This window comes from Thermothelomyces thermophilus, chromosome 1 (assembly GCF_000226095.1).
Source record: "Thermothelomyces thermophilus ATCC 42464 chromosome 1, complete sequence".
NCBI lineage: Eukaryota > Fungi > Ascomycota > Sordariomycetes > Sordariales > Chaetomiaceae > Thermothelomyces > Thermothelomyces thermophilus.
The window spans coordinates 3,129,386-3,146,000 of record NC_016472.1 but is presented as its reverse complement, the minus strand read 5'-3'; the positions used below and the strand labels follow the sequence as shown (position 1 = coordinate 3,146,000).

General features: G+C 55.4%; 6 protein-coding genes across 6 annotated transcripts; all 6 read right to left on the bottom strand.

Annotated features, from left to right (window-relative positions):
- Nucleotides 1–56: 56 nt before the first annotated feature.
- MYCTH_114083 (uncharacterized protein) lies at nt 57–3,223 on the bottom strand. Its single transcript, XM_003659023.1, has 2 exons — nt 2,534–3,223; nt 57–2,478 (listed from the first exon to the last, which is right to left on the bottom strand). Exon 2 carries the CDS (start codon nt 2,444–2,446, stop codon nt 533–535), a length of 1,914 nt encoding a protein of 637 aa, XP_003659071.1. The 5' UTR covers nt 2,447–2,478; nt 2,534–3,223; the 3' UTR covers nt 57–532.
- Nucleotides 3,224–5,485: 2,262 nt separating this feature from the next.
- On the bottom strand, nt 5,486–5,659 carry MYCTH_2050866 (uncharacterized protein; the record flags this gene model as incomplete). The annotated part of the gene is made up of 1 exon (XM_003659022.1): nt 5,486–5,659. One exon carries the CDS (start codon nt 5,657–5,659, stop codon nt 5,486–5,488), a length of 174 nt encoding a protein of 57 aa, XP_003659070.1.
- A 1,661-nt stretch (nt 5,660–7,320) lies between these two features.
- Nucleotides 7,321–9,308, bottom strand: MYCTH_2295666 (uncharacterized protein). The gene is made up of 5 exons (XM_003659021.1): nt 9,137–9,308; nt 8,860–9,003; nt 8,708–8,805; nt 7,686–8,459; nt 7,321–7,524 (listed from the first exon to the last, which is right to left on the bottom strand). Exons 2-5 carry the CDS (start codon nt 8,984–8,986, stop codon nt 7,393–7,395), a joined length of 1,131 nt encoding a protein of 376 aa, XP_003659069.1. The 5' UTR covers nt 8,987–9,003; nt 9,137–9,308; the 3' UTR covers nt 7,321–7,392.
- Nucleotides 9,309–10,699: 1,391 nt separating this feature from the next.
- MYCTH_2088086 (uncharacterized protein) lies at nt 10,700–13,871 on the bottom strand. Its single transcript, XM_003659020.1, has 7 exons — nt 13,696–13,871; nt 13,308–13,462; nt 13,082–13,138; nt 12,909–13,029; nt 12,380–12,845; nt 11,385–11,905; nt 10,700–11,315 (listed from the first exon to the last, which is right to left on the bottom strand). Exons 1-7 carry the CDS (start codon nt 13,765–13,767, stop codon nt 11,052–11,054), a joined length of 1,656 nt encoding a protein of 551 aa, XP_003659068.1. The 5' UTR covers nt 13,768–13,871; the 3' UTR covers nt 10,700–11,051.
- Nucleotides 13,872–14,653: 782 nt separating this feature from the next.
- On the bottom strand, nt 14,654–15,261 carry MYCTH_41997 (uncharacterized protein; the record flags this gene model as incomplete). The annotated part of the gene is made up of 2 exons (XM_003659019.1): nt 14,654–14,789; nt 14,867–15,261. Coding segments are annotated over 2 exons (531 nt in total), but the record flags the coding sequence as incomplete, so codon positions are not given.
- MYCTH_2295651 (uncharacterized protein) lies at nt 15,240–16,520 on the bottom strand. The gene has a single exon (XM_003659018.1). The coding sequence runs from the start codon at nt 16,196–16,198 to the stop codon at nt 15,323–15,325; it is 876 nt and encodes a 291-aa protein (XP_003659066.1). The 5' UTR covers nt 16,199–16,520; the 3' UTR covers nt 15,240–15,322.
- Nucleotides 16,521–16,615: the final 95 nt, after the last annotated feature.

Sequence of the window (16,615 nt, the reverse complement as noted above, 5' to 3'; positions counted from 1 at the left end):
GTAAGCCTCAAAGGTGGTCGTGGTGTTCATGGTGTATGTAGTCATAGTAAGGCCTTAGTTCAACCGTCATATTCATTTTTGAATGACAACGAGCAGAAGTATCTGGAACGAAAACTTTTACTCTATCCCGCGACCTTTTTTTGCCCTCCATTTGCCAATAACTCATCGCCATCTAAGGTACTGTACGGAGTACTCAACTGACGTAGAAACCCTCCCTGATGCTGCATCCGTCATCCTATTTTTTTATTTTATTTTCCCGGTCCATCACTTGACCCAAAAACAGAGAGAAAAGGCAAGGACATAGCTGGGCACCATTATGCGCCCACCCTCGCCGCGGTTAAAGATTGGTGTTCCGGTTCATGTTGAAATCCGAATAGTCCCAGTTTGATCGAGAATGACCTCAAGTGGCGCTTGGCAATGATCGCAGAACACGCGTGCATTCAAATGCTTCCGGCTCCGGTCCGCAAGACATGACTATCCAGCCGCCGTACGTCCAAATCTTTGAGACAAGGAGGCGCTCGATCTTAGCAGCCTAGATGGCAACTGGTGGCTCACTAGGCTTCAGCGGCTGGCTACTGCCGCCCGCGACACGCCAGCGCGACGGCGTAGTTGGGGCACGTCGCCGCCAGCGGGCCGTGCGGGTATTGATCAGCATGTCGACAAGAGCTTCGGCGTCTTTGTGGAGCGCCTCAAGCTCTGTGGCGTTGCTGAACACGGGGCTGCCGTCCTCGCGCGGAACCCGGAACGCGGCGAAAACGATGCCGCGGTTGGCGGGCTTGTCCTGGTTCTGGCGCTCTTGGTATTTGCACTGGCCTTCTGAGCTGGCGGCGTCGCTCCCGTGGCCTCTGACCGGGCTGTAGCCCGTGTAGAAGGAACAGCTGTAGCCACAAGCGAACTCGTCGCGGGCGCCCGTCTCGTTGCGGTATTCCAGCCACCCTTGGCTGCGGAGCACGTTTTGGTGAACCGGTGCAGAGATGCGGAAGGGACACGTGATGGAAGACAAGCCGTAAGCGGCGAGCAGGCGCCCCGTCATATCACTGTCGGAACTTGGCGTGGTAGGATCGGGGCTGCCAGGTGGTGAGAATGGAGTAGTTCTGGAGGGAGACGCGGGGTGAGGCGTGGTAGGATCGGGGCTGCCAGGTGGTGAGAATGGAGTAGTTCTGGAGGGAGACGCGGGGTGAGGGGTGCCGCAGGATCGACCGGAAGGGGAGGAACAGCCGGAGCGGCTGATGTGGCTTGGCCACAGATTGACGACGTAAACAAGGTCAAACTTGTACTTTGCCGCGATACGGGCAGCCTCGATGGCGGCGGCGGCGGCAGGCCGACTGGCCAGCGGAGGAGAGAGCGTGAGCAGCGGAAAAGCAGGTCTCGTCCGGATGGGCGACGAGGCAGGCGATGGATTTGGGGGCAGTGGAAAGGTCGGTGGGTCAGACACCGATAGTTGAACCCGAGAGGCAGCATGCTCGTCTGCGATATCGTCATCGCTCAAGGAGAGAAAGTCATTGACGCTGGGTTCCTTGAGTATCGGGTCCGGGTTGGGGTTTGTATCCCTCGCACGGGACAGCTGAGAGAGACTGGTCGACTCGCGCAAGGCTTCACTAAGCTGCCGGATAGTGGTGCCAGAGATCGACAGGCTACTTTGTCGGTGTGAAACTGTGCACTGCCTGCTGTTCAACCGCCCGAGCTTAGGTTTGTCTTTGGAAGGGAGACTCGGCGACAAGGACGGCGACGAATGTTCAGACAATGCCGTTCCTGAACAGCGCTCTTCTCGCTGCAACGACGGCAAAGCAGACGGATTCTCTGATTGAGACGAATCTCCGTGAACGCCTCGTTCATTTCCTTGAGAAGGGAATGGTTGTTGGAATTCAGTGGAGCACCGCTTCCGGTCGAGTCGAGCCCTCGGAGAGACTGAAACCGATGGGGACCGATGCGACCTCACACTGGGTCTGGAGCGCCGCGGCGATGAGTTGCATTCCGACTCTCTTGAGGCTGTCGAGAAGCTGAACTGCAAGAGCTTCGTTGACGGGTCATCAACGTTTGAGCCGGGGTAGGGAGACGAAGGTCGCTGAGCTATACCAGGGTAGCCCGAGGAGTGTCGAGCCGGAATGGAGGGGCCTTTCTCGTCTGTATTGTGACCGCTAAATGCCGCGGTTTTAATACGAGGTGCGCTTGGTGACTCTGGAAGGCTCCTAGCCCGCCGTGCCCAGAGGGGTTGCAAGAGCACCTCTTCCCTAGCCATCATCCGGGAGGATGTCGGTCGGAGATATGGTGGCACCGGGAATGCCTGGGCCGTCGTCGCATTGGAGTTCGTCAGGAAGGGCATTGGTGTCGTCGGTCTAATCCCCGTGGCAGCGGAGTCATGAGAGTATGCGGCTCTCTTCTTCCTGGAAAACAGCTTTTCCAGTCGGTCAAGCTGCTTATCGAACTTTTCATATCCCGTAGCCATGATGGAGGTTGAAGGCTGGACGACTTCAAAGGCTAGAACATGGTCAGAAACCGGTCCCGGCGTCAACAAAACGTCGGAGCAACTTACCCAAAAGCGGATGAGGTTGAGAAACGTAGGGTTGATGTCCTTCTTGGCCAGGCGCTTGCTTATCGAAGCTCAAGCGTGGCGAAGAAGAGGGTGTCTCTTCGACTCTGGATATGGGAAGCCGAATGTTTGGTAAAAGAAAATGCCGCTACTTGCCCTTTCTGTCGCGCGCAGCGCAGGATGTTCGAACCGGTGTGTCGGCCGAATCGGGAGCAGCAGAGCCAACCTCGAATACTTGTTTGGCTGCCGGTGATACAGTGCCGTCACGCAGAGTTAATAAGGTGAAATTGGCGCTAGGTTTGAATGAGTACTCCACGACGGCGAGAACGAGAGGTCCAGTCCGGGTCCCACGACCAGAAGACGTGAGAGAGCGTAGGATATTGGCAATGCACAGAAAATGAGGTCGAGGAGGACGAGGGCGCGAAGAGGCGACCAACTTCTGGGACCCCACGAGGAATTCCGGTCCTTTTCTTCTCACACTCGGCGAATTCCCGGGTTTCTGGTAGGCTCTTTTGTGAAGCTGATGACTTGCTGGCGCCTACTTGGGACCAAATGAGGCGGGGGGGAAGGGCCCAGCTGTGCGAAGAAAGAGAACAACAAAAGCAAATTTAGGGCCGGATGCTTCTCGAGGTGTCGGTGTAGTGCCAGCATCCCGGGACGGGAGGTCGCAATAACAACGCTAGAGAAGTTTGTCCCAATCTGTACCCTCAATGCGAAGACAAAAAGAAATAAGAACGCCGGTTGCGGTGGTGCGGTCCCCGGGCTCGAGAGCGGACTAGGGTTCACGGTCCAATGGGCTGGATATAAGGCCCAGGGACGATGCCCCGAGTCCAAGTTTGGTGGGTGATTGTGCAGCAAACGGTGGGCAAGGAACCATCTGGCCTTCGACCAGCTCCGTTTGGGCGTTGAGCATCTAAGCAGCAGCAGCAGCAGCAGCAGATGAGATATGAAAGGATTATGACGAGTTAAGAAACAGCAGGCAAGGGTCACAGAGAAAAGTAGGCCAATCGAGAAACGTGGGGAAGACAAGAAGAGCCCTAGTGTGAACTACACCAGGAATAATACATTTTGTAGGGCAGAGAGATCAGGATTTGTCGCTGGCGAATCTTGAGCTGCAAGATATCCAAGATTTCCAGGCCAGGACAGGCCAGAGAGGGGAGGGAACGTCGACCATGGCGGCCGCGCTCTGCCCGGGCGCGATCTGGCCCTCCGCAACGCTCTTGCACAAGTTGTCTCTCAAGTATCAAGATGCCACCCAGACAAGTAAAGAAAGCTGTATTCGAGTGAAACAAAACCGGCGGGCTTGCTTCGGGCCCGACGGGAATGCCAGAAAACCCGTCCAGGACGGGTTTACTACTCCGTATAGAGCGTAGTGTAGGATTGGATAAGATCGTGATGGGAGGACCCGACCACTTGGGAAGGGTAACAACGACAGTTTGCAACCATCATTTGAGGGGAAAGTCCCAAAAAGCAACACCATGGCAGGAATTTGGTGCCAATACAGGAAGCGAAAGCCGAAAGCAGAGGGGCTTCCCCAAAGCGGAAAGAGCTAGGAGCCAGTTGTCAGCTTTAGTTATAAGGAAATAACGCACGGACCTCACAGGAGTTGACCACCACAACAGGTCGAGGTGGGTTAACCGAAGTACCAGCCCTTGTGGTTGGCCAATCACATGCATCCACAGCTGCCAACAAGTGATCCGTTTGACAAATCTGGCAATTTGACAGGAAAACACTCGAGATGCCCGAGACTCGACTGCCCCTTTTTGTTGTATCCGTACTATAGTGTACCAAGTAGTGTAGTTTAGTGGTTTGCGTTACCCCCCGCGCAACCCTACATGTCGGCTTTTCGGCTGCATCACATTGCACAGACCCAAACAAATGGGTGCGTGCATGATGCTCTCGAAGCTCGCGATTGCACGAACAACGCCTGACAGCCCCGTCCTCTCATCCCAGCGGGGAACCGACCGCAACTTCCCGGCGCTCCTAGTGACAAAACCAGATAGATACAGGTTTCCTGCATGGTAGGTGCCTGGCTTACCCAAGTTCGAGACAATATCTTTCAAAATTAATTTTCTTCCCCCTTCTCGGATGCAGCACTTGTGATCGACCGTTGGGGGGGGGGGGGGGGAACTCTGTGCGGGTGGCTCATGTAAGTCTCAGATACCGTCTTGCCGCGCTCCAATCAGCCTTCAGCTTTGCGGCTCCCAGATTCTGAGAGACAACGCATGCACAACCTTTTTTTTTTTTTTTCCAGATTTGAGCCACGCATCAGATCTGGCCAGGGAACTGCCGTCCTGATCTCTGATCCTCGCTCACGGCGGTCTATGACGCAGCACTCCGAGGTATGGAGTACTTCGTACCCCGGAACAAAACCGTCGGGTTTGTTTCTACGACTACTTGATAGCAGCGACAGAGGGCCATTCCTACCAAGTGTTGACTGAGGAAGCGTCGATAGCGCTCACTTCGCACAGGATCCCTTCGTCCATTTGCTTCTTGAATGCAGGGTGGTTTTTTTTGAGGGGAGAGAGGGGGGGGAAGATGCACATCATGTGAGGTTGGGCTCGCATATTCCTTCAGACCCCCGACAGGCTGCGAAGGATCCAAAGCCGTGAACGGAAGTGGTGCCGACCATGCGGCTTGCTCCCTCCTGCGGTGACGGGGAGACTGACCACTGATATCACTTACAGAAAGAAGCTGCGAGGTAACACGTCTGCTGCGTGTCGTTTGCCCGGCATCGGATGCCCGGGTACTCAACCCTACCTGACAAGACCTGAGGTCTGTCGGCACGCCTTCGCATTCATCTCTCACCATCTCAAGGGAACCCGTGCGTCCGCCTTTTCCGTAGACAAGCTTGTGGATACCTGATATGGCGCCTCCCTTCCACTATAGTATACAAGTGATGGTCGCAGCCTCCCCAGCCTCCGCCGCAACTGTTGCCGAGAGACAAGAAGGATATCAATTCCAACTAGCAGCAGTGCTAAGCACATACGGCCATAGGCAGTAGAGAACTCGGGATCCCGTCCGCTCTCCCCGCGATAAGCTACTGACCGCCGGACTAGTACTCAGGTCGGTGACGACTGGGGAATCCCCGGTGTTGTATGTTTTTTTTTCTTTGCTCTTTTTCTCCATCCAACTTTATTATCCTTCCACTTTTTGCTCCCTCATTCCTCTCCTCCCTTTCCTCCCCCACTGTATGTATTTTTCTGTTATATCAACATCCCTGCCTATATTATTGCGCAATCCCTGTGACATATGACAGATAGGAACAGATGATCCGAAATTCTCTCTCTCGGCCCCCATTTCTAGCTAAAGAGCTGAAATATGAGGGGAGAGCAAATGGACGCTCAGAGATGGTGGGGAGAAAATGCAAAGCTGATCGACTATGGATCGAGTACCCGTCCCCCAGAGGGCACCAGGACGAGACCCCTGATGTAGGAAACCGGGTAACTCCGCATCTTGGACCGAACACGTCTTTCAATTGTCTAGGTACCCCGCCTCAGGGTGGTGTGGTGTACGTATGTATGTCTTCTGTTGCGTGCTGCGCACTCGGAGAACACCGACAGAATCGCAGTGTAGTCTTCTGCTTTCGTACTCTGTAGCGTTGTATCCGTAGTGTGTCTGGACAATGTACCCGGTGGCGGCGGCGCGGGTTCCGAATCGACCAGTTCCCATTGGGTTTCCCGGACGGCGCATGTCTCATTTGCTACCCGTTCTGCATGGTGTACGCAGTATGTTTGAGTGTCCGTGCCTTGAATGGGGAGAGACAGAACAGGCCAGCCTCCCGAGCCCTCACTATTTCTCTTCTCTCCCTCCCAGCTATCCTACTTAGCGCCATCCATGTACGCAGTGTATGTATGTACATCCATCAACGGCGGCATTGTCCCTCAGCTGGCACGGCCAACGCTGCTCACACACGTGTCCACTCACGGGAGAGCAAAATGCAAAGCAACAGCTCGAGTCGTTGTGATGTGTAGTTTACTATGGAGTACTACTCCGTACACCAAACAGACAAGATCCCTCGCAGCAGCCACGCCACCCCTTTGCTCTCCTCCGACGGCTCCGACGGTGGCTGATACAAAATAACAGGAGGGGAATATTTGTGCCCATGTATGCACGGATTAACTGCAGTACCACACATGTGTCAGTGGTGCCGGGAGCACCCTCCTCCACACCGGCCGCGGAGGGGTCGCAGAGACCGTTGCGTCTTCAATCTCGTGCATCTGCTTCCCGACCGACGGGTGTAACCAAGGTCCGAGGGCAAAGTCCTAGCTCTTCCCCTGGGTGTTCCAGCCTGATTGTTTATTATTCAGTCCTGCCAGTGGCAGGCTGTGTCTCTCTCCAACCCATGCGGAAGCAATCAAGTGCGGGGATGCTAAAGCGGTGAAGCCATAATACGTACCAGAACCCCCAGTGTTGAGGTCCTAGAGAAGAGGAATGTTTCGAAATTTTTTTTGTCTTCTTTTTCACCTTTCTACCTTACACCTCGCTCGCGGAGACTCCCCGACGGCGCGGCGCACAACAATATATGGTTTGCTCCCCGCCTGTGCACGCACACAGACACGCGCGCGCGCCCGCGTACCTGCAGGTGCCCCGATAGCGCATCGATCGGTATCACAAGAGATCTGTGTGTGTATGTATGTACTGCGCATGTATGTGAACCCGTACGCCTCGGACGCGCCAGGGTTGGCTGAGAGAATCTGCGAGACTTGTCCGAAATGAAGTTTAGGACTCCCTTCGCTGCCTGCAGGAGGTCACAGCGCGCAGGCCATCTCCCGTACCACCATTCCCTGCAGGAGTCGACTGCATCCCCGCGAAGTAACCACACGGGGGATCGTTGGCAAGTCCGCGCAGCCGCCACTCAATCAGAGCCTCGCGCCGGTACTGTCGTCGTCCACCTCCCCAAAGAGGTTCAGGAAGGCCATGTGTACCTCGTCGGTGAGATCGCTGGCTTGCAGGCTGCGGCCCTTCTTAGCAAAGGCCAGGCGTGAGCACTCCTAGTGGATTGATATGACGACCTCGTTAGCCATCTCATCATCCTCATCATCATCATCATCATCATCATAAGGAAAGAAGGGAAGAAGGGAAGAAGGGGAGGGGGGGTTGGGAACGATCTAGAATGTATCCCTCGTAAAGCAACCGTAGAACCGGAACTCACCCTCGTGATCGCGCTGCCCCCAAACACGGCCAGCCCGACCAGCTCCTCCTCCTTCAGCCTCCCCCCCGTCTCCCAGATCCCGTCCAGGTACGCCTTGCGCCACGCGAGGAAGGTAGCGATGCTCCCCGTCAGCGTGTCCCCCTGTCCGCCGCTCCTCTTCCTGCCGCCCTCGAGATCGACGGTGAAGGTGACGTTGCCGTCGCTGAGGTGGTCCTTGGGGCCCTTCTGGAGGACCATGACGCCGCCCAGGGCGCGCGCGAGGGCCTCCACCTTGGCCGTCTCCTCCTCCTCCCCCCCCCGGGCGGTGGCGGCGGCGGCGGCGGCGGCGCGGACCTGGTCGTCGTCGTCGACGCCGAGCGCGCCCGTCAGCCGCCCGAACTCGACCACGTTGGGCGTCAGCACGGCGAGCCCGTACCCGCGCACGAGCGACGGGTCGCGCTGGACCAGCTGCAGCGCGTCGGCGTCCAGCACCATCGGCATCCCCTTGTCGCGCGCCGCGCGGACCACGCGCGCGCACGTGTCCTGCATCAGCGGGTCGCGCCCGAGCCCCGGGCCGACGACGAGGACGTGCAGCCGGTCGAGGAGCGGGATGATGCGGTTCGCGATCTCGGTCGCGTCCGTGTCTCCCGAGGAGGCGGAGGCGGCGGAGGCGGAGGAGGAGGAGGACGGGTTGCCTGGCGACGAGGGCGAGGAGCGCATCAAGGGGTGGACCATCAGGTTGGGGGAGTAGCTCTTGATCACCGTCGCCGCGGTTGGAGTGCAGATTACGTGGGACTGTGAGCTATATGAGTATGTGTGTTCTTATACATATTGCCTGGGAGAGGAGTATTGTGAGAGGGCAACGGTCATGAGATCGTCGAGAAGGGGGAGGGGGGAGGGGGGAGCCGAGTCGGTTGAAGCCAGCGATCTTCTGCTTCTCCTCGTAGACAGCTTCCCACTCCCCGTCCACTTGTCCTGACCATCTCCAGCCCCCCCAATACAACAGCAAGTGAGTGAGATGAGAGAAGAGATGCAAAACATACCATGTCACACCCCAACCGGGCACTCGCCATCGCCGAGAAGTACGGCGCGCCAGTGTAGTCTTCACTGCCGCCAATGACGCCCACCCGACCGAGCTGGCCTATAACCTTCATCAGCGCTTCATCATACCACAGCCTTCCCGTATCAAGCTCACCCTTATGGAACTTCTCCAGCATTGGCGGGATCATCTGCCGCACGCGGGCAAGCATTTCCTTGGTAGCGGGCGACATGCTGGGAGGGGCAATCGATGCAGACGCGGGGTTGGCCGATTCGGTGGGCATTTCAGCTGTTTTGAAAACTGCTGTCAAGGTCGCTTAGTAAAATATCCGGTGAAAACATGTCGAGAAGCCAGAACGGAGTTGTCGTGCTGGACTCGGTCCTTATGGAGAGTCGGTATTTCGGCGATGCAGAAGGGAACAGGTCATGCATACCAAGAGCGTCGCAGGAAAAAAGCCCAGTAATGTCGCAAGCATCAAAAGCTTTGACCTTTGGAAAAGGGAGGTGCTAAAAAGCTTGAATATTACTGTTCTATGCGGTAGCTCCCAGGCCCGTATGAACCCGATGTTGTTGTTCGATGTTCCACCAGGGACAGCCATGATGTCACGGCAGCTGTCCGAAGTGCGATTCGCAGTAGCATTTCCGTAACTGTACGGATTACGGATTACGGAATACCATACGCTCATCTTCGCCGAAATGCAACCTCATCTGCAGCCCACTGCTTGTGTTCCGTGCATCTATCTATCTATCTATGTATTGTATTGTATGTTATCCAGGATCTACAATCAAATAGGCAGTCAAGACAGTCAAGAAGCTATGGGCCTTCTTTTTGGACAACTAAGTTGTGATGCTCTTTCCCCGGCGTACGTTGATTCCCCCCGGTCTGCTTACACCAGCGTTAACGTTGGCTCCCACGTTACTCGCTATAACGGCTAGACACGCCCTATCGGTGGTCTTGAAGACGACTAACGTTAAAGCCAGCACTCCAATCTCCGATCAGTTAAGAGAGATGTAACTCTAAAATATATTGTGGCCGCAAGAGTAACCACTAGTTCATTCTTTTCTTTTCCATACCTATTCCCTTTTCCATCTTCTTTCTTTTCTATCTTCTGTCCTCTTTTAGCTTTTCTTCTACTTTTCTCTATCTCTCCATTTCTTTCAAAGAGACGGGCATTTCGGAGTCTACTGCGTAGGGGTGGCAGCACCAGACTGCATCATGTGACTTCCATCATACAGAACCCTAACCCTCGTATACGCCCGCGCCCGCGCGCTCCCTTTGGCTCCCGCAGCATCCAGTTCTCTTGAAGCCATCTATCAATCTTGGCAATTGCTGAAGCGCTCAGATGCACATTCGATTTCGCATCAGGCAAATCGTGTGTGTTTTCTTATTAGCTAAGCAACCAGAGCGACTGAGCTGTATTGCCTGTATTGCCTCCGCTGCCCGCCCAGACGCGTCTGCCTCTGCCTCAACTTCCTGACGAATGTACAGTACCTCTGCGATCTGGGTGTCACTACGAAGTAATCCCTGAGCATCAAACAACGCCCTCCTACTAAGACGCATTGCAGCATATGGGCGGCTATATAACCTTGTCACCTTTGCTCGGAGCATGAAACGACCTACATACACGATACCGTAGCCAGCGTCAGGATTGGTCTAAGGGTCAAATGCAGGCGTGAGTCATTTTATATAGACGCATTCTTTCCAGGTAACAAATCTAGACTAGCTTGAGAACGAGATAGGTTTGAATTACATAGCTTTGAACTGTGTTAAATTGAACTGCAAACACACAGAATCGATCTTCGATTGAACTGGGTGCTGCGGGAGCCAAAGGGAGCGCGCGGGCGCGGGCGTATACGAGGGTTAGGGTTCTGTATGATGGAAGTCACATGATGCAGTCTGGTGCTGCCACCCCTACGCAGTAGACTCCGAAATGCCCGTCTCTTCTGGTTATTATTTCTTTCTCTAACCTCCCCCCCCTTCTTTAGAAGGTTTTTTTCACTCTTTGTTTGGTATTTTTGTATAAAGCTCTCTTGGAGCTCCTTGGCATGCTTAGTGGATATGCTACCTTGAAAGTCTCCTCCCATCATGCAGCTCAGAACGACCGGAAGCCTGGGCGCCACAGTTCAAGACAAAAGAAATCGAGTGCTTGATTGAGTCTGCTGCTCTCTATTTTACAATGGGTTTACGGGAGAATCTCCCTCTCCTCACGCGCCTCTACTCAGTCCAGCACACGAAAGACGGAGCCCCTGCTTTAGAAACACACGGACGTTGCGGTATAGACATCCTCACCTCACCCTCGGCGAGCCTCCCCGTAGTTCATCCCAGGAACACTTTGTATTACGTGTGATTTAACCCAGGAAGCTCTTGACGAAGGCAGGGATGATTTCCCTCAACTTCTTCTCCAGCTCCTGGCTGATGGCACCCTCCTTTTCGATCGTGGCCATAAGCTCGGCCTCGTTGGTCTTGAGGTGGGCAAGGAAGTCAGTCTCCCACTGCTGGATCTTGTTAACAGGGACGGAGTCGAGGTAGCCGTTGACACCGGCGAAGATGACGGGAACCATCTCGTTGACGGCGTAGGGCGAGTACTGCTTCTGCTTGAGGAGCTCGGTCAACTGTAAAAGGCGGAGTTAGTACCTCTCACGTATGAGACATTTGGAACTGGGCCATTGCATGGAACTTACCCGCTCACCACGGGCGAGGGTCTGCTTGGTAGCGGCATCGAGATCCGAGCCGAACTGGGCGAAGGCAGCGACTTCACGGTATTGGGCCAAGAAAAGCTTGAGCGAGCCGGCGACTTGCTTCATGGCCTTGAGCTGGGCAGCGGAACCGACACGAGAGACGGAGAGACCGACGTTGATGGCCGGACGCACACCCTTGTAGAAGAGCTCAGACTCCAGGAAGATCTGGCCATCGGTGATGGAAATGACGTTGGTGGGAATGTAGGCAGACACATCACCACCCTGGGTCTCAATGATGGGAAGGGCAGTCATGGAACCACCACCGTGCTTGTCGTTCATCTTGGCCGCACGCTCCAGCAGACGGGAGTGGAGGTAGAAAACGTCACCGGGGTACGCCTCACGTCCGGGAGGACGGCGAAGCAGCAGAGACATCTGACGGTACGCAACAGCCTGCTTGGAGAGATCGTCGAAAATCACAAGCGAGTGCTTTCCATGGTCACGAAAGTGCTCCCCGACAGCAGCAGCTTGTTTTCAAGACACTAAGTTAGCAAAATGTCGACATCGTGAGTGTGATAGATCAGATCAAACGTAGATGGTGATGGGACAAAGGGTGAGACGCATATGTCCAACCCGTCTCCACTTCGACTAGAAGTCGGACAAATAGGGAAGGAACGGGCCAAGGCGCTTGGAGACAGGGTGTATCGTGCTTGCCAGAAAAAAGGAACAATTGATTGATTGAAAAAAGCCAAGAAAGAGAAGAAGAAAAGATGGAAAAGATGAAAGAGAAAAAGAGAAAAAGAGAAAAAGAGAAAAAGAGAAAAAGAGAAAAAGAGAAAAAGACAAAAAGAGAAAAAGAGAAAGAAAAAGAGAAAGAAAAAGAGAAAAAGAGAAAAAGGGAAAAAGAGAAAAAAAAAAGAAAAGGAGGAAAAGAGGAAAAGAGGAAAAGAAAGAAGAAAATTAGGGAGGGAAGAAAAGGAAAAGGGAAGTTAACACCATACCGGTGAAAGGAGCAAGGTACTGCAGAGGGGCGGCCTCGGAGGCAGTGGCGGCGATGACAATCGAGTACTTCATGGCATCGTTCTCCTCGAGCGTCTTGACGAGCTGGGCGACGGTGGAGCGCTTCTGGCCGACGGCGGCGTAGATGCAGTAGAGCTTCTTCGACTCGTCGGTGCCGTTGTTCCACCGCTTCTGGTTGAGGATGGTGTCGAGGGCGACGGCAGTCTTGCCGGTCTGACGATCACCAATGATCAACTCACGCTGGCCACGGCCGATGGGAACCATGGCGTCGACAGACTTGAGACCGGTCTGCACGGGCTGGTTGACCGACTTGCGGGGGAGAATGCCGGGAGCCTTGAGCTGGGCACGGCGCCTCTCCTTGGCGTTGATGGGGCCCTTGCCATCGATGGGGTTACCGAGGGCATCGATGACACGGCCGAGAAGCTCGGGGCCGACGGGGACATCGACCTTGGGGCAGTCAGTACGGGGGGGTTCTACCAATAAAGGCTCGTTTCTACTTTGGAGACTCACGATAGCACCGGTACGCTTGACGGTCTCGCCCTCCTTGACGAGACGGTCAGAACCGAAAAGCACGACACCGACCTGGCCGGCCTCGAGGTTCATGCACATGCCCTTGACGCCGGAGGCGAACCTGCAGGTGCGTTAGCTGCATGCAGAGGCTCCGAAGGGCGGATGCAACCTACTCGACGAGCTCCTCGGCCTGCACGTTGGCCAAGCCGTGCACACGGGCGATACCATCACTATCGTCGTCCTGTCAGCACCGCAATGCGAAAATTCCATCACAATCCATCCCATCCCATCATCATACGACATGAGACCAGCGCATGGCGCCCGGACATTCGCGTAGACGGGTCCATGGGTTGGTGCCGTGTGCCGCCAAGCCTCCCCCCAGCGTGATGAAAAACGTACCCGACAGACAGGACGCGACCAGTCTCGGCAAGGCCGGACTCCTCCTGGACGCCGCGGATTCTCTGCTCGAGAATGGACGAGACCTCGGTCGGCGAGGCCCTGGCTTCGGCGTATGTGCGGGTTTGGAGGGCAGCGACGGCGGGTGCGGCATTTCGCTGTCGGAGACGAGTTAGCCTAGCCGAAAACCGAGACACGCGCCAAATGCGCAAAGCATAAAAAAAAGCGACCAGCTCCCCGTCCAAGCTCCCAGTACTCGCCCAATGCCCAAGCATCGCCGGAGCAGAGCTCAATTGAGCTCCCCGGGGGCGTGCAGGGCCGATTGAGATTGAGGCTCCGAGCACGGGTCGATGGAATTGAGGTCGGGTCGGGCGTGCGGAGGTGCACTCACTGCGGCGACTCTGCTCGTGGCAGAGAGGGCGCCGACGGCGCGTGTGCTCTGTCGGAGGGCGTTCCGGAACATCTTATCCAGGTATGTGTCGCCTCTGGTGGTGAGGAAGAACAATTGCAATCTAGTTGCAATTGCGTTGAGGGGAGATTAAGGCTGGAAAGGTTGATGGAAGTTTGGGGGAGCCGACGTGAGGAAAATTGTCAAGAAAGGGCTGGTAGGCCTTGGTTGGAGAGGCGGGCGGGTCCGAAGCTCAGCAGTGACCAATCACTTGACCGAGAGAATTTTGCTCAACCAAAGCGTCCCGAGCGTCTCCACCCGGCAACAACCAAAAAGCGGAAAGCCGTCGCCAGACGCGAACGGGTTTGTCAACAACGTTGTGCCTCTTTGGATATTCGCCGACCCGGATATCACCTAACAAAGGTCCGCTTCTACGGTATCATTTCTGATGTCTTGTTTCAATATTCTATACAATTGAGTCTGCGTTTGCGAACCCGGCTGCTCTCAGCCTCTCGCCTGAGCCGTTACGACGCCCTGGTTCCCCGGGTAATCCCGGAGAAATGTTAATTTGGCCGTTCCGCATCTGCATCAACTTGGCTCGCCTAGCAAGACGACATTTTTCAGCAGTTCTTCGGCGGTTGATATATGTATACTGAGAAGCTAAAGTAAAAACAGGAAAAAGAGAGAAGAGAAGAGAAGAGAAATGACAAAACAACGAAAGAATAGAGAAAAGGAAAGAAAAGATAACAAGATAAGAAGAAACAAGAGAAACATACAAGTAAGAAGGGAAAGAGAAGAAAAGAACAAAGGAGACAAAAACAAATGGAGAAACATCAGTCCTGCAAATGATAAAGACACAAGCTGTCGTCACTCCGACCTTTCCGGCAACGGACTTCGGCCCTCGTATGCGACCTCGGCCTCTTTAACTTGGGCCACCAGAAGCGCCTCGACATAGCCTTGTCTAAGCAATATCAAACTGTGTCATCTCGTTGAACATGTCTTGGATCTCGTTCGGCTTCCAGTCGACGATACCATTGGGATCTCGTGCAGGCAAGTGCGCCGTGAAAAGCGACCCATCGGGAGCCCTGACGGACAAGCTATACTCCGTACAACATTGTTACATGTCAGCTCTGACGAGCAAGGAGTCGGTTGTCTCTTGTTTGGCGCGGCTTACTGGATGTTCTTTGCGACTGGCGCATTCGTCCAGCTTTCGAGACGTTCGAGGCACTCAGACCGGGTTTCGAAGGATTCCTCAAGGGCACCGCCACACGCTACCTCCCTCTCGCGGGCCCATTCCATGAAGGCGTCCAGGATGTCTTCCTCCTCCTCTCTCAGCAGAAACTCTTCATCCTCCGCCGAGCCCAGCTGCTGGTCGAAGATGGTCTTGAGGATGCGGCGGCTCCGCTGCGCCCTGTCCGGGTCTCCTTGGACTCGCGGTGGCTCTGCTCTGTCGGGCTCGAGGTAGAACGCCCGGTATGCGCTCAAGAGCGCTGCCAAGTACTCCTCAAGCTCGTCTTCGGGAAAGCACTCGATCTCGATGGTGTAACGCGGCCGAGTGGCCCGTGACTCCTCCGCCGGACGCGTTTCTGTGCTTAAAGGGACCTCTGCCGGGCCGCTCTGTCAGCTGAGATCAAACAAGCGTCACGATCACAACAACAAAGCTTGGCTTACCTTCTGATGTGTGGTCGACCCGCTCCCCCTGGGTAGAACGGTATGCAAGGTAGCTGTTCGTTTCTCTTTCGTTCGGGCCGGGCTGGCAAGTGTCCGGTTCGCTCGCGGGATAGCCCGGCGTTCCGACCAGATCTGAATCGAGTTGACCCTCGCTACCATTGGTTGCTGCTGGGCTGCGAGCGAGCTCCCGAAAGCCGATGTCTATGGAGAATTCCTCCCCCAAGGCCTCGTCAACGGGCTGTGCTTCCACCCTCCGTCGTCTCTCCTGACGAGGACCGGATAGGGGGCTCGCGGACCGCTTGCGAATCGGAGTGAGCGCCGGCGTCAGGGGAAGAAGATCATGCCCAAACATGTCCCTCTCCCCCGGCGAAGCTGACCAGATGGGGCCGCCGAAGGAGGACGCATCAGCTCGCGGAGTTGATGCCTCGGTGTGCAACGCGGGGGAGCCGTCTGTTTGTGAGCCGGCCGGGTTCTCAGGTACGGTGCAAAGAGTGGCCGGGACGTCTGCCGCGCATTCGTTCCCGACTGTGAGGGTTGTGGTTCGGGAGGGCAGCGTCTCCCCGAAGCCGAATACGATCTCCTCCATGAGCTGGTCAGCTATCTCAACGTCTGGATCGGGAAGCGGTGTTGGCGGTGGAGACTGCCACCCGTTGCTGTTGTATACGGGGCGTTCCGGGAGGAGCGACGACCGAGACGATGGTGCCCGGGCGGTGAAAAGGTCGCTGTCCATCGAGTGGCCTGAGGGGTTCACGTCGAGGCTGCTTGACGGTTCTCGAGTCCCATGCAGCCGTATCAGAACAGGAAGGGATCTCTCAAGTGGAGGCTGGTTGGTCATGCTGGGCTGGGTGCCTGAGATGGTTCAATGCACGTTCCTGGAACAAATGACCAGTCTCTCTCAACATACAAATCTCTGCACAGCTCGCGATGGCAGAAGCATGGCTGGGCCTGCAGCTTCTTTAATGGCCCTGGCATACGCTTTAACATGCCGCCGTCAGGCAGTTTGTTCGGACCCAGTTCCTGTGGCGAAGCATCTCCGCGACCTCTCTTACATGCCTTCTGGTCAGCCTCGACAACCCTGTTCTCGCCACCCCAAAAAGCGACTAACGCATGGGTCGAAGTCGCTGTTGGACCAGCAGTGGGTGTGACTGCGCTCTAGGGAGGTTAGCTAACTTAAGCGCGCTGCGCTGTTGGCGGATCTGACCATCCTTTCCCCCCAAGTTGGCGACTCCCCAACTGCCACTTCCTAAACTGA

What these genes read in the sequence shown, in the direction of transcription:
- MYCTH_114083 (XM_003659023.1), bottom strand. Translation starts at nt 2,446, where the DNA reads ATGGCTACGGGATATGAAAAGTTCGATAAGCAGCTTGACCGACTGGAA.
- MYCTH_2295666 (XM_003659021.1), bottom strand. Translation starts at nt 8,986, where the DNA reads ATGCCCACCGAATCGGCCAACCCCGCGTCTGCATCGATTGCCCCTCCC. An exon ending in GCTGGAGAAGTTCCATAAGG is followed by an intron (nt 8,806 to 8,859) that starts GTGAGCTTGATA and finishes TGAAGGTTATAG; the next exon opens with GCCAGCTCGGTCGGGTGGGC. An exon ending in GGGGCAGCGCGATCACGAGG is followed by an intron (nt 7,525 to 7,685) that starts GTGAGTTCCGGT and finishes TCAATCCACTAG; the next exon opens with GAGTGCTCACGCCTGGCCTT.
- MYCTH_2088086 (XM_003659020.1), bottom strand. Translation starts at nt 13,767, where the DNA reads ATGTTCCGGAACGCCCTCCGACAGAGCACACGCGCCGTCGGCGCCCTC. An exon ending in GGTCGCGTCCTGTCTGTCGG is followed by an intron (nt 13,139 to 13,307) that starts GTACGTTTTTCA and finishes GGACGACGATAG; the next exon opens with TGATGGTATCGCCCGTGTGC. An exon ending in TCAAGCGTACCGGTGCTATC is followed by an intron (nt 12,846 to 12,908) that starts GTGAGTCTCCAA and finishes GACTGCCCCAAG; the next exon opens with GTCGATGTCCCCGTCGGCCC.
- MYCTH_2295651 (XM_003659018.1), bottom strand. Translation starts at nt 16,198, where the DNA reads ATGACCAACCAGCCTCCACTTGAGAGATCCCTTCCTGTTCTGATACGG.